This window comes from Chenopodium album, chromosome 5 (assembly GCF_948465745.1).
Source record: "Chenopodium album chromosome 5, dcCheAlbu1.1, whole genome shotgun sequence".
Classification (NCBI taxonomy): domain Eukaryota; kingdom Viridiplantae; phylum Streptophyta; class Magnoliopsida; order Caryophyllales; family Amaranthaceae; genus Chenopodium; species Chenopodium album.
This window is the reverse complement of record NC_137838.1, coordinates 6,782,243-6,796,926: the sequence shown is the minus strand read 5'-3', so window position 1 is coordinate 6,796,926 and position 14,684 is coordinate 6,782,243. Positions and strand designations below refer to the sequence as shown.

The 14,684-nt window shown below is 34.2% G+C and overlaps 2 protein-coding genes and 1 pseudogene across 4 annotated transcripts; 1 reads left to right on the top strand and 2 right to left on the bottom strand.

Annotated features, from left to right (window-relative positions):
- Positions 1 to 660: 660 nt before the first annotated feature.
- On the bottom strand, positions 661 to 2,342 carry LOC145630233 (anaerobic nitrite reductase HB2-like). Its single transcript, XM_081682487.1, has 4 exons — positions 2,173 to 2,342; positions 1,940 to 2,054; positions 962 to 1,078; positions 661 to 840 (listed from the first exon to the last, which is right to left on the bottom strand). Exons 1-4 carry the CDS (start codon positions 2,265 to 2,267, stop codon positions 700 to 702), a joined length of 468 nt encoding a protein of 155 aa, XP_081538613.1. The 5' UTR covers positions 2,268 to 2,342; the 3' UTR covers positions 661 to 699.
- A 2,778-nt stretch (positions 2,343 to 5,120) lies between these two features.
- Positions 5,121 to 12,362, top strand: LOC145631705 (uncharacterized). 3 transcript variants are annotated; one of them, XM_081683861.1, is made up of 10 exons: positions 5,121 to 5,245; positions 5,347 to 5,409; positions 5,513 to 5,627; positions 6,489 to 8,851; positions 9,075 to 9,213; positions 9,295 to 10,264; positions 10,534 to 10,655; positions 10,756 to 11,438; positions 11,539 to 11,654; positions 11,747 to 12,362. In XM_081683861.1, exons 2-10 carry the CDS (start codon positions 5,350 to 5,352, stop codon positions 12,060 to 12,062), a joined length of 4,884 nt encoding a protein of 1,627 aa, XP_081539987.1. In that variant the 5' UTR covers positions 5,121 to 5,245; positions 5,347 to 5,349; the 3' UTR covers positions 12,063 to 12,362. The 3 variants fall into 3 exon arrangements, with proteins under 3 accessions (XP_081539987.1, XP_081539988.1, XP_081539989.1); XM_081683862.1 differs by lacking the exons at positions 5,121 to 5,245; positions 5,347 to 5,409 and adding exons at positions 6,145 to 6,180; positions 6,295 to 6,359; XM_081683863.1 differs by lacking the exons at positions 5,121 to 5,245; positions 5,347 to 5,409 and adding an exon at positions 6,145 to 6,359.
- Positions 12,363 to 12,756: 394 nt separating this feature from the next.
- LOC145632499 (trimethyltridecatetraene synthase pseudogene) lies at positions 12,757 to 13,860 on the bottom strand (annotated as a pseudogene).
- Between the last annotated feature and the right edge of the window lie 824 nt (positions 13,861 to 14,684).

The window sequence follows — 14,684 nt, the reverse complement described above, 5'->3', positions numbered from 1 at the left end:
GCACAAATGTGTGATAAAATTTTCTGCAATTTATTTCAGTTTAAAGTTTAAACAAAGCTTACATGGCTGATTATCTCTCTAACATTGCATTTCTTGAGTTGGATACTTGTATTAATCTTTTTGTTCTCCGTGCTTCTTTTAACAATGTAGTTTCTAAGGTTAAGACAAAAGGAAGAATAAAGGATCCATCAATCTACATTCAACTTCAATTAGGAGGCAACTATGATAAACTTAGAGTCCGTGAAAAGTCAAATAGGGATAAAAATAGAGACGGAAGGGTATTAGTAAAAACTACCATATAGATACAGAGCTCTAAATTCGGTTAGATATGGACATTACCTGTGGTTTTTAAACCCAATTTCTTAAAATTGTCATTCAATGATCAAAATCAAATATAATCTTATGTTATGTTACCAGTATTACAGATGGAATATTATTTTCAAAGTCTAATTTAATAGAGTAGAATAAAAATAAACAATACTCTGTATAATTACCGGATTTAAATATTATTATACAAATAGATATGAATCTGACTTCTTAATTTTTTTTTTCCCAACCAATACAGATTTCTCAATCATGAACTCACACAGATAGCAGATGCCTGATTTAGACCAACTAAATCAACTCAAACTTTTTCTTATTAAATATTTTTTCTTGTTATATTTTTGGGTAATTTATATAATTATATAACACCAATGATTAAGCTGCCTCTTTCTTCATCTCAGCTTTAATGGCTGCAGCTAGCTCATCATAGGCAACACTCCAAGCACATTTTAATTCTTCACTCCATTTGTCACCGGTTGCTTCTTCAATTGTTCTAAGTAATGCTTGTTTCACAACCTATTCATAATTAATCAACATAGCTCAATTAATAGTACGCCTAATCAATACCGAGTATTAAATAGAATATTAATTTTCATGGTAGTATTAATCAATTATTAACCATAACAAAATTGTGTACCTCAAAATGGGGATCAGCCACTCCATTCTTCAAATGAATAGCTCCCAAATACTTTAGGGTAGTCTCTCCTACAACCACCTCGCCTTTTTCCCGAAGTTGAATTGCTGACTCACATGTCTATAGATGTACGTACGATATATAATTATAATAAGATATATTTTATCACTTAAAGAAAAAACAAACATACTCTTAAGTGAAACAAGTAAGAATGCACTATCATTTTAAAACGGCGGGAGTAATAATTTTGTAGAAGTGATCTAGTGTCTAATTAGAATTACCTTTAAAAAATGTGAGCAAGTTGACAACCTATATAAGTGGGCCACTGGGCCTTGAACCCCTTAATACAGTGGCTTGTACCTCCATTCATTCATTGAGGAAAAATTGCTGACTGTCAGTATTGTGTTTTGTCTGATACATTATTATAAATAAATCCAAGAGATGCATAGCCATTCATTTTGATAAATATCATTGATATGCCATTATATCATGCTAATTTAATTTCCTAGAGTTTATCTTAGTATACAAAATGTGCAAATATTTTGAAATTGATAATATAATTTTCTACTGTGCATATGTAATATTCAAGATTCGATAAATTAACTAGTTTAGTCTATTTAAATATATGGATTCTTCTTTATTTTGCACACATACATAATATTTCATAAAAACTTTAATCTAGTTTTTTTTTTTTTTTTTTAAATGACAAAACTCAATCTATATTTAGAATAAACTTGACTTACTATATACTATTGATGGTTTTAACACAAATTAAACTTAAGATAATTTCATCATTACATATATTTGTATACAACTTACATTAACATAAATGATACACTAATACTTGCATTTGTTTAACAATTTACACAATTAAGAACTTAAGAAGGTGATGATCAAGTTACATTAGTATATCGTGATATTTAGCTATTTAATAAATTATATATTAAAATCTAAATTAGTTGTTTAAGAAATAAAACTCACCATTTTAAAAACCTTAACAGCATGAGCTTTGAGCTTGGGATTGTTCTGTGGAATTTCTTCTGAATCCCTTAAAAATGAAAACATAGCTTTTGCTGCTGGTGCTATTTCCAATATTCTGTTATATTTCACAAAAATTAGGCCATTTTAATTAGAGAAGATAATATATATTTATTTACAGTCAATAATTAATTATATAAACTCTATAAACATCAAAAATATACCAATAAACTTACATGGTGAAGAAACGAAGACTGTATTCAGGGATATTTTGCTTCATAATATCCCATGATTCTTTGACCAATGCTTCATCCTTCTCTGTGAATGTCATTTTTTGTATTTCCTTCTTTCTTTCTAGTGTATAATAATAAATTGAGGGAAAATGGTAACTTGAAGTTTTTGGTTTGTAAACAAGTTGAAGCTAAGGAGGAAGCATAGTTGGCTAATTTATAGCTAGCATGGTTACATATAGCTAGGTTTAAGAAAATAATATAATAATTTTTTTTTAACATTATTTATCATTATTAAATTGCTCCATCTGTTTCTTTATCTTGTTTGGAATCTTTATAAACTATACTATATATTATAAGGTGTTCCTAAACAAAAAAAGGTGTACCTAAACAAACCTAGATGTCACGTGGTGCCTTCCTCAATTAGTCGAGTGACTTGAGTCTTTTGTAAAATTGTAGATTTGAACTAATTAATAGTCTTAAGTTTAAAATCTAAAGTGTTAGCCACTAAACTATGACCATGTTACATGTCATTATGATATATCATGATTTTAATCATGAAATTAGTGCAGTAACCCGGATATCTCGTGCCCAAAAAATAAGTATTAATTTATATATTGTGTGGAGTGTGTGATTATGTGTGTGATGACTTCGTCTAGGTGAACACTTTGGGTCTTTGATTGATGTGACTTTTATTATTCCTTTTACCATAATTTTTATATTTTTTTTTATGTTCCTCTTTAAGCATTCAATGTTGAAACAAAAACTTTTTTATTTTTAATTACAAGGCTTGATTATTGTTACCTTAGATACCACCTACCTAGAATTTGTATGTAACAAGGAGGTTGTATTAGAAATTTATTATGGGGGAAATTTGCCAAAGTGGTTTTATTATAAGCAACCCCATTAATTTCGTACTATTGATAAGAAAAAGGGTTGATAATAGTTGCTACTTTTGTGTGTTTCAATTAGTCACATTTTTCTTTTGTAGAATTTTTCATGACACATGTCAAATTATAATATTTTCAATTATGTGATATACGTAGTATATACATTTTTTTTTTTTCCTATAAACATTGATATTATGTAAGTTGCATATCAAGATTTAAAACAAATTAAACAAAATCTAACATAAATGTGTTTCTTGTTAAACATTTATCAAGAGCTTACTAGACTCCTTTACATTTAATTTTATAAAAATTTATATGAAATTTACAAGAATAACCGAAAAGAGTATGATAATAAATAAATTAAATTTAATATGGTCCAATCATTGTTAAATTTTACTAGGGGGAGGGTGAACCAAAGTAGGGGTCATACAACTTTACATGATAAAGATATTTGATTTGGCTATTTGCATTCGTGTGGACAGCACAAGTAAAATTGACAAGGTCACAAGTGGATCCATCAACTTTGAAATGCTCAAAGAATCTTTCATTGAGATGCAACAATACACCAAAGTAACCCTTCATTGATGCAAGTAGACGTTATTATTTGTCTTATTGAGTCCATATGATATTTTACTTAGCCATTAAAAGTGTCTATTATTGGTGAAATCAAGTAATTATAGTTTTTAAAAAGTGATTATATATAAATATTAGATTTGTTGTATTATTAAGCTTGGCAGAGTTGTAGATTAGATTAGCCCACTAAATTATCTGGATTAAGCATCTTCTTTTGTAAAAGTGAAAAAGGCGGCTTCAAAATAATATGATTGCATAAGGAAGATTGTAATATATATCAAAATTGATGGTCGTAGAAATATTAAGAGTCTATTCACATTTACTGAAGTTAGGTGAGTTGAACTGAACTGATTGGAACTAAATTGAACTGATTAGAACTGAACTGAACTGAATTGAATATTTTATGAGAGAAGAAAATTAGGAGCTGAACCGAACTGAACTGATTAGAGCTGAACAAAACTGAACTGATTGGAGTTGAACTAAACTGAAGAGAACAGACCCTAAGTCTAAATGTCTAATAATGTTTTTTGTTGCAAGATGGTTCTATGTAAGTCATGGAGCATATTACTTGGCTAATGAAAGTTTGCTTGTTTGATGTTTACTATACGAATAAATTATGTAGTAAATTTTTTACTTTAGTGTTCGCAACTTTTTTTTGAAGATTACTTAATACTACATGCAACTTGTGTATATAGTGTTGGGTATTTCCCATGTCATATGCCTTGACCTAGGGCTTGACATGAGATCAAATAGACTGCTGTGTTATTAGTAACCCAAGGCACAACATTATAAAAAAAAGAGTGTAAGAGTTGTCAAAACCTAACCCATCCGACTCGTTTCGAGAAATACTCAATTTAGATTTCGACTTGTATGAACACAATAATTTAATCTGAGCCAAGTTTGAATTATACCCTACTCATACTTGAGTACACCGAACTCAACCCAAACACCCGAATTGACACCTCTAGTCATTGTAGCGTAAGTGGTTGAGTATAGAGTATACCTAAAGACAAGATCCAAACCAAGGACTAATCATGTTGGTCTTCTATAAATAGGCTAACCCACGACTTGTTTCATGCGTTGGGTTGTATGGTGTAGTACATGTAGGCTAGTAGTCTAGCATTCATCATAGTTGTGCATTTGTGCACTAGTAGTGTCAACATTTGAAAATAATGTTCATGCATGACCCATGACCCTCGCCATGAGCATAAATTAGCTTGCGTGCCAGACATTTAGCAATACAAATTGGATCGCCTCTTCAACTAATCTTTATATACGTAGTATAAATTTTTTTTTTTTTTAAAAAAAAAATCCAAACTCTAGAAAATGAACCAGCCCAAAAAAAGAAATTGGGCCAAAATAACCGACTTAAAAAACGGGTTTCACTAAAGTCCAGTAAAAAGCCCATCATCTTTCTCTCTCTTCCACCACTCCCTTCTCTTTCTAACTTCCTAATTCTAAAACCCTAAAAAATCTCGCTCCCGCCTAGTACAGAATTCTCGATTTTTTCCCCCTATTTTTAAAAATGTCACCAAATTATTTTTTTTTTATACAAATTCGTAATTAATTGATTGAATTTCATTCAAAAATGATCAAATTTCTCCATTGATAAAAAGGTTTGATCATTCAATTTTATTTTTTATTCTTATTTAATTTCAATTAGGGTTCTTAAATTATTCTGTTTATAATTTTTCGGATTTTTTGTAAAAATTTGCAGTTTATGGTGTCGAATTCTTCTCCAGGGAAGACAATGGAGTCGGTAAATCCTTGTTGTTCGAAGGTATTTTCTCATGATTTCTTGAACTTTTTTTAATTGAACTTAAATCGTCGAAAATTTATAAATTTTAGTTGAGATTTACGAAATTTTTTGTTTAATTGAGCAGTGGGTAAAAGCATATAAGAAATTGGAAGGTAAGCGGAATGCTCTTCGAAATGGTGTTGAAATTCTCCAGAAACAAATTGATCTTCTTCAACAGGATAATGCCAGCCTTAAGAAAGGTAGCTTTTCATTTTATTTGATTTGCTGTTGTTGCGCAATGTTTACGGTTTCGTACGAGTATACTATCATTGCTTTGGCTAAGTGATTGTTTGATTGACGAGGGGAGAACAGAAAGGAATTACAGAGACCTTGAAAATGGAAAATTCTATTGTAGTTTGGTTGAAAAAAATCGAAAGCTTGAATCATATTAGTGATACAAATTTAGCCATTTTCGTCGTTGCACATTAGGAAGAAAAGAGTAACTTTGAATCTGAATAATGATGTTCTTTCATTTATAATTTCGATGTCGGGGTCTTTCAAGGTTGTATATGTTGATGTGGAGTGTTTGAAAATGGGCAATTTAGGTAATCTTAACTTTGGATGGTTTTTTTAAAATTTAATTTTAATGTTGTCGAGGTAATGTATAGCACAATTCTTCCAATATATGAAATGATTAATAATTGCTACTGTGAGAGACAACTTCGAATTTTAACTTTGTTCGTCTTGTTTTGTTATTGAACTCTCTTTGCCTTCAAGACCGGCTATCAAATAAACACTGCATCTTCAAAGCAGGTGGGCACTTTTAGATATGAAATTTATTTATGTACAGAATTTACGTGACTTCTTTAAAATTTTATTTTAAATAGCTAGTTCCAAAATGACGATGAATGGATTCTTCGATTATAGGATTAGACCAACTTTTTTGTGAAGTTTGCATCAATTTCATCCATGGGAGCGAGAATTATGATTTGGTATACACTTAAATCTTTGCACATTTACATACTTTTGACTGTCCGTTCCTGCATGGTGCACATGAACGGATTGTGGGAACTAGTTTATACAGTGAGTAATGGTGTTCTTTTGTAATTGTGCATCTTCAGCATGTGATGAAGAGCGGGCACGGGTTAATGTTGTGGAAAAGGAGAAAGGAGAGGAAGCATCTCTTAGGATCTCCATGGAAAAAGAAATTGCTGCATTGAAGTCTGAGACATCTTCCATCGGGCCTCAGGCGACCTTTGGAAATGCAGGATTGGATAATGAAGCAACTCATCTTCGAACTTGCATTTCTGAGAAGGAGATGGAGATAGATCACCTTAAGCAGCTTCTTGCTGACGAAATAACAAGGGTTAATGTAGAAAAAAATGCTGCTGAGTTGGAAAGGAAAAATGTTGCTGAATTGCAGAGATCTTTAGAATATGAAAAGAGAAAAGCTGAAGAAGCAAGTAAGATGTCTGATGCTGCAGCCAGAAAAGCTGAAGACCATAGGATTCAGTTGGAGACTTTAAGAAATGAACTTGAAAAAACAAATTTGAAATGGGTAGAAGTAAACAGAAAGCTTGAGGCTGAAAAGCAGGATGCTATCAAAGAGAAAAGGTGTTCCGATGAGAAGAGGGTTCAGGAAGAAGAATGCCATGCTAATTATTTTACTCAGCTGGAAGAGGAAAAGCAGAAGGTTGAGAAATTGCAAAATGAGTTGCAGGAAATCATGACATTGAAAAGTTCAGTTGATGCTTCCGAGTTAGATGAGGTTAAGAGAAAACTTGAAGCAGAAAAGAATGAAGTTGCTAAAGAGAAAAGACGTGTTGCAGAAGAAAAGGTGAAAGTTAGTGAGCAGAGAAAGATTGCAGAGGCCTGTGAGAAGAGAGTTTCTGAAGAGAAGTGCCGTGCTGATGAATTTATGAGGCAGTTTGAAGAGGAGAAGCAAAAGGTTGAGAACTTGCGAAGGGAATTACAGGAAGTTTTGTCATCTCAGAAAGCAACTGATTTCTCTCAGTTTGATGAGCTGAAGAAAAACCTGGAGGAAGAAAGGAAGAAAGTAGTTGAAGAACAAAAGTGTGTTGAAGAAGAAAAAGCAAGAGTTATGGAGCAAAGAAAGATTGCAGACGCAAACAAGCAGAGGTCCTCTGAAGAAAAGTATCGTGCTGACGATTTGTTTATACAGTTGGAAGAGGAGAAACGGAAGGTTGAGAAATTGCAAAGGGAATTACAGGAAGCTTTGTTGTCGCGGATAACTATTGATTCATCTGATTTTCATGAGCTTAAGAGAAACCTTGAGGAAGAGAAGAAGAAAGTCGCTCAAGAGCAAAGATGTGTTGAAGAAGAAAAGGTTAGAACTATGGAGCAAAAAAAAATTGCAGATGCAAACAAGAAGAGGTTCTCTGAAGAAAAATGCCATAATGATAAACTGCTAATGGAGTTGGAGGAGGAGAAGCGTAAGGTTGAGGAATTGCAAAGGGAGTTACAGGAAGGTTTGCCATCTCAGAAAGCTATTGATTCCTGTGTTTTTGATGAGCTTAAGAGAAACCTGGAGGAAGAAAAGAAGAAAGTTACTCAAGGGGAAAGATGTGTTGAAGAAGAAAAGGTTAGAGCTATTGAGCAAAAAAAGATTGCAGATGCAAACAAGAAGGTGGCTTCTGAAGAAAAAAGTCGTGCTGATAAACTGTTAGTGCTGTTGGAAGAGGAGAAGCGGAAGGTTGATAAATTACAAAGGGAATTGCAGGAAGTGGTTTCATCTAAAAAACCTGCCAAATCTTCTGAATTAGATGAGGTTAATAGAAATCTTGAGGCAGAAAAGAAGAAGGTTGCTATTGAGAGAAAACGTGGGGATCTTGAGACTTCCAGAAAGGAAGAACAGAAAAATCTAGCAGAAGCCAGTATTAAGAATGCCATGGAGGAGAAGAGCCGTGCTGACAAGCTATTTGAGGAGCTAGTGAGTAGCAGAGAAATGATTAAGAATTTAGAGAGGGAGCTAAATAAGGTGAATGGTATGCTCAAGTCTGAAAGAATAGAGGTGGCCAGAGAGAAAACACGCGCAGATTTGCAGAAATTAAAATCAGAAGAACAAGGGCAAATTGCCGTGACAAATAAAATGAGAGCCATGGAGGAGAAGTCCCGCGGTGATAATTTATTTCAAGAGCTGTTGAATGCTAGAAAACAGCTTCAGGATGTGGAACATGAGTTAGATGAAGTGAAATTATGCAGGGGTTTGAATAGAACCTCAGTTGTGGCTCCTATTGCTGTAAATGAGCAAGCTGCAAGAGTTACCCTCTTGCAGGAACAATTAAAATTCGAGAAGAAGCGAGTGAAGCATGCCAAAGAGGTTGCCAAGTTAGAAAAAGACCGCAACATCATTTTACAACAGGAGCTAAAGAGATTAAAGCAAGACTTCCAATGTTTATTGGATCACCTCGGTATGCTAAGTGATACTTTTGGCACAAGAAATGGTGTGGCTAACATACTAAAGGTTTGTCAAGAAGAGCTCCTTTTTACCTTTTTTTTTTTAAAAAAATAAAATTATTTATTTCTCGTTTCGTATTATCCTGTTTCCACCTTATTGTGCTAAACTGCTAATGTTAATTTCCTTAATCATTTTAAGTCCATGCTTATCTGAGAGCCTTATGAATACTGTTTATTATATAATTATGAATGAATCAATATAATCCTAACTGAATTTTATATACTTGTAGAAATCAGGCCTACCTCAGATGCGTTATCATGGCGATGATGAGCTCAGAATGTCTAGCTTGTCGTCCAAGGATGCTTCTCGTCGTTTCAAGCCAAACATGCGTCTCGTGCAGGCAGGGCCTGGCATGGAATCAACCTCAGGTATGGAGAATGAATTGGATCCTCTACAAGGGGGTTCTCATGGCGATACTATACCAACTTCTGCCCTTAACTCGAATACAGCATCTTTTTCTGATGAACAGTTGCTGGGATCACAGGAAAGAGTTGCTGGCTCTCTTAACATGTCAGCGGGGTTGTCAGTGGAGAATCCAAAACAGAGAGCAACAATTCTCAGAGACTCTAATGAGTGCTACAAAGGAAAAACTGGTGAGAAAATTTGCATTGCTGGTGAACACAGCATTAGAAGCCCTGTTGAGGCTGTTACTGATCATGCCAAAAAGAGAAGGAAAATTCTTGATGAAATTGAGTCCATCAAACATATGCATTTAGAAGGTAAAAGCATTTTCCAAGAAGCAGAAAAAAAGCTGTTAACTTTACAAAATACATTACTCCAACCCTTGATGAACGATCAGCTAGAGAAGGAAAATTTTTCATTACCTGTCAATAAAAATAAATTATGTGGCAATTCTGATTGGTCTAGCAAGAAAAGGAAGATATTACGCGAACCAGATTTAGTCTTTCGGCAAGCTAATGACCCTAATGTGGAAATGGAAGTAGATAAAACTTTTGCTCCAAGTGCCACAGAGACAAGGGAAATTTCCCAGCCTTCAACAGATCTTGAGATAGACTGGGTTGAACACATTCAAGATACAATGACGGACTTTGAGCAAGTTATAAATGGGGATTACATGAAACTTCTTGATTTGGATGACGCAGTTGCTGAGGAATGTTTCAAAATGGCGATGGAGAGGCCGCTATCTCCTATACCTCCCGAGTTGCTTGAGTTTGGACAAAAGGCCAGAGCACTGACGCTTAGTGAGCCTATATCAAGAGACAATGAGGCAGAGCATCAAGCGTACAATGAAAACCAACTATACTTTGTGTTGTTTACTGATCTAGAGGATGTTAGCAGTATTACCCAGATATATGGTGCTACTAGAGCTTGCTTAGCTCGGTGCTTGTTTTTTCAAACAGATTTCTCATTGCAGGATATACTGATGGCCTTACTGTTGGAGAAAGATCTGAGACCCAGGTGAATTGTTAATTTAGATTGACTAAATTATCCTCTTTTTATAATGTAGCAATGGTGTGTAGATTTGTTTGGTATGGTGTTGGGCTTTTAAATTGTCAAAAATGCTATTATACCTCTATCTTATGCATGAGTTTTGCTGCAATCTTGTGGGCATTTTGTAGCAAAATGGTACTTTGAGTAGGTTCTAAGGTGTTTAAGTCTCTTTTAATTAAGTTTTTCCGCGTCATTATATAGCTAACTTGTTTTTGCCTTTCTCTGTGCATTGCCAGGGAAAAAGCATGTGTTCTTTTCTCTCTGATACTTCTCAATTTTTCTGCGGTGTCATCTAGTAAGCCTGTTAATTTCTGCATCCAGGAGCTTATGGATTCTTTCTCTGCTAATATACACTCAGGTATATTGATATATGCCATCTTTAATGGCACCAAAATCACCTCTATATGTACTTCTTGATGTTTTGTCACTCACTGTTAAATTATCTTTTATCCATGCAGTGCTATTCAACTCTGAAACGAGAGATCTATTTGCCAAAATTTGCGACCTCCGTGAATTACTTACTTTGAGTGAGGATTTTATGCTTAACAGAAGAACAATGTCTAATTTCATGACCTGTGAGTTGCTGGGTGGTTGTGGTTCCAGTGTTGAAATTCTGCTTGAAGGAAAGAAAATTGTCTTGTGGCCCAAGATGGCTTCAACTGATTTGGTTGTCGCAGGGAGCATTGTTTTTGCATCAGTCTCTAAAGCAGTTGGTCATACTGGTTATGTATGTGAAGTTTCACTAAAATTTCTTCAGATTGACAGAGCCGAGTATTCTCTGGCCTTGAAAGTTCTTCATTCTTTTGCTCGTGTATGTGGGGAAGAATATTTCTCCATCAGCAATTACTCATCAGTTATGAACGTAGTTAGATCTGTGGTGACCTTCATGGAGGGTACTATTGCAAAGAATGCCGTTCAACCAGGGGATAATTCTCAGAATCAGTTTACTCCATGTGTTAGATGCCCATTTTCAGAGGGTTCTGTATCTGTGGATGTTGTTTCCTCAGAGCTATTAGAAGAACTTCAAAGTCATATTGTTCCCCAAGATCCTGTTGTGTCCGCTCATCCATCAAACAGGGAAGCCCTTAATTGCCTTCTGGGTGATGTCCTATCATCTCTGGAGCTCATCTCGTCTATTATGGTACCTGATTTTCATATTTCACTATTAGCATATACCGAGTCCTTTTTCTCTTTCTATATCCTATTTGCAACATGCTTGATCTATGTTTTATGTTTTTCAGGGCTGGGACTGGGTTTGTGACAAAATTGTACCCAAGTTATATAAGATGTTAGAATCAAGTTATCAGGATAGGGTCTTCACTACTGCTCTTGTTGTCCTTCTAGGTGATATTGGGAGGTGAGGTTTTCTTTGCCGAATTTATATGCTGCATCACTTTCCTCTTTTGTGATAAATATTTTTAAGACCTGACTAACAGTTCAATATTTCAGACTGGGTGTAAAAGCACGTGGTTATGATGATACTGGAATTGAGGGCATTAAACGCCACCTATTGGGTCTTTTATATCAGACTGCTGCCTCAAAGTGTGATACAACTCTATCCATGGCAATTGTTTATGGACTGATTGGGCTTTATCCGAAAGGTCTAGAGATGTTTCAGAAGGGTAACAATTTTGAGCTTCCAGCCGAAGGCAGCCATTCTGCATCTTCTTCATTTGATATTGTAAGCAAGTTCCTTTCTTCTCTTAGCAGCGAGCAGATAACCTCCTTGGTCAGTCTAGTGAATCCTGATAATAGGTGTAGCTGATTAGTTGTGGCCTAGATTTTGAAAGTAAGGCGGTTTTGCTAGTCATTTAAGGCCATCTATGGATGGAGTTTTGCAAACCCTTTTGAGTTCTGTAGGAATATTTTGCTGTAGATAAGAAAATTGATTCAAAAAGAGTTGGCAAAACCCTGTTCACTGGAGATGTTCTCCGTTATATGGAATATTTATGCATGCGCCCAATTTTTAAAGGAAGGGTGTTTGCTTTTATCGTACTAGGAAAAATGTATATATGAGAGAATCAGAATTATAGGTTGCATTTTCATCAAGTACATTTTATTGTTATGATGCTGTTGAAAGGAACAAGAATCGGTGGGACAAGATGATTAATGTATACTTCCTCCGTTTATTCTTTAAATTATACACTTACCTTTTCACAAAAACTGAGAAATGTATTTGATTTAAGGAGACAGAAAAGATGACATGAAAAAAATTACATTGTTTTGCTAGATAATGAAGTGGACATTCACGGGTCTCAACCCAGAAATGAATCAACTCGAACCCAAGACTTCCCGTAAAGAAAAAGTACGTAGGCGTTGATCCTTGATACAACTACATAGAGTTTGATCCTTGATACTACTTGAGCTGAACTCTTGTGGTGTTGAAGTTGATGACATATAATAAGAGGAAGATCGAATTGGTAATGACTAACAATACACGAGAACGCCGCCTTGGGTGGTCACGTACAATACATATGATGCGGAAGCCTTGGTTGAGCACGAACAACAAGAGGGATCTTCTTAGGATTAGTGAGACCAAAAATCTCTTCCATGTCCATACCTTGAGGTTTAATGTTATCAGGTAATTTCCATTCAAATCCATGAAGAAGATTGGCTAAACCAGGCTCAACAATCTATAAGCCAATATTATACCCTGGACACTTCCTTCTTCCTGAACCAAAAGGTAAAAATTCGAGTTCTTGACTTTTGACGTCTATATCCTTGTTAATAAATCTATCAGGCCAAAACTCATGAGGCTTGTCATGCACATTAGGGTCACTATGTATGGTGAACGTATTCATAAGAGCAAGTGAACGCTTAGGAATGTCATAGCCTTCAACTTTCACTTGCTCCCTTGAAAATCGAGGCACAAGCAAAGGAGTAACTGGGTGCAACCTCAATGTTTCTTTCACTATTGCTGGAAAATATGGTAGATTTCGTATATCTTGCTCTTAGACCCATCTTTCCTTACCTATAACACGATCAAGCTCTTCTGTTGCTTTGGCAATGATATCAGGTCTTCTTATGAGTTCAGTGATTGTCCACTCTAGAGTAATTGTAGAAGTGTCTGTACCTCCCGCAATTAAATCCTAGAAATTATTTTGAAACCCATCAATTTTTTATAGATAGAAGCTTTAAGGCACAGAGAGAATATCTTGTTGTACGTAAACATGTAGTAAAGAAATATGCCAAAAAAGCATAAATGAGGAAGCATTATATACCTAGGTAAATGCCTTGACTCCATTTCTTTCAATCGTAACTTGATTATTGGAGTCATTAGCATGTTGTAATAGCACATCAACCATATCTTTAGGCACCCAATTATCCTTCTCATTTTCCCTCCTAGCATTATGTTCATCCAACACATGCTCCATAAACCTATCAAACTTTTTACCAATTATCTTCATTCTTTTCTCATAGCCTTGAATATCAAAGTACTTAACACGAGGTATCCAATCACCAAGATTTAACACCCCATTTAGTACGAACAATTCATCAAGCATTAGCCTAAATTCGTCGTCCACCTTTTTCTCTTGATTATTGACATAGTTATCATTACATTTATTTTTTTTTTGGGTGAGAAAGATAAATCACCTTTTTTTTTTTTTTTTTTTTTTTGGGTGAGAAATACAAATCACATAATTGACACTACAATTATAACATAACAACAATATTTTCATTGAATAACTCCCAAACTTTGCATCGATATTAAACAAAAGTCTAGGGTTGTAAGCAAGAAGTAGGTAACACGAAAGTAACGTACCGTGTGCATGGTACTCCAGGTTTATAAATTTATGTTATTTTATGTTATTTTAATATGAATTTCTTGTTATTTTAAAATAAGTACGTAGTATGTATATGTTATTTTATATTTGCATGTTTTTTTTTCCAACATTGATCCTTTCTCTGTAATCTAGATTTATAAAATTCATGTTATCTTAATGTGAACCTATTAATATATGGAACTGCAATCTTTGTATTTACCACTATTAGCAGCGTACTAAGAAATAAGACTACTAAAAATACTATAATGACTTCGCAAGCAATCTGAATAAATGCTTATAATTCGTGATAAAACAAAATGAAATCAGATAATCTAGCAGCTTCATCTGATATAAAATTATCAATATTCTTTGACAATACTCGTTATAGAAGTCTAATTAAGCTAATAAGATGTTTGGTACTACTTGTGATATTGACCAAACATACGTTTCTGGCTTTATTAAAAGCTATATAAATCATTTAATTTACGAGTAAATAATTTTATATATTTTCCTTTAACAACTATGTAGACCATTCCTTAAACTATTAGATTGCTCAAGGCCCAGTAGTTAATTCATTCCATATTTCCATGATTCACAAATTAAAGTAGGCAATTAAAATAAGA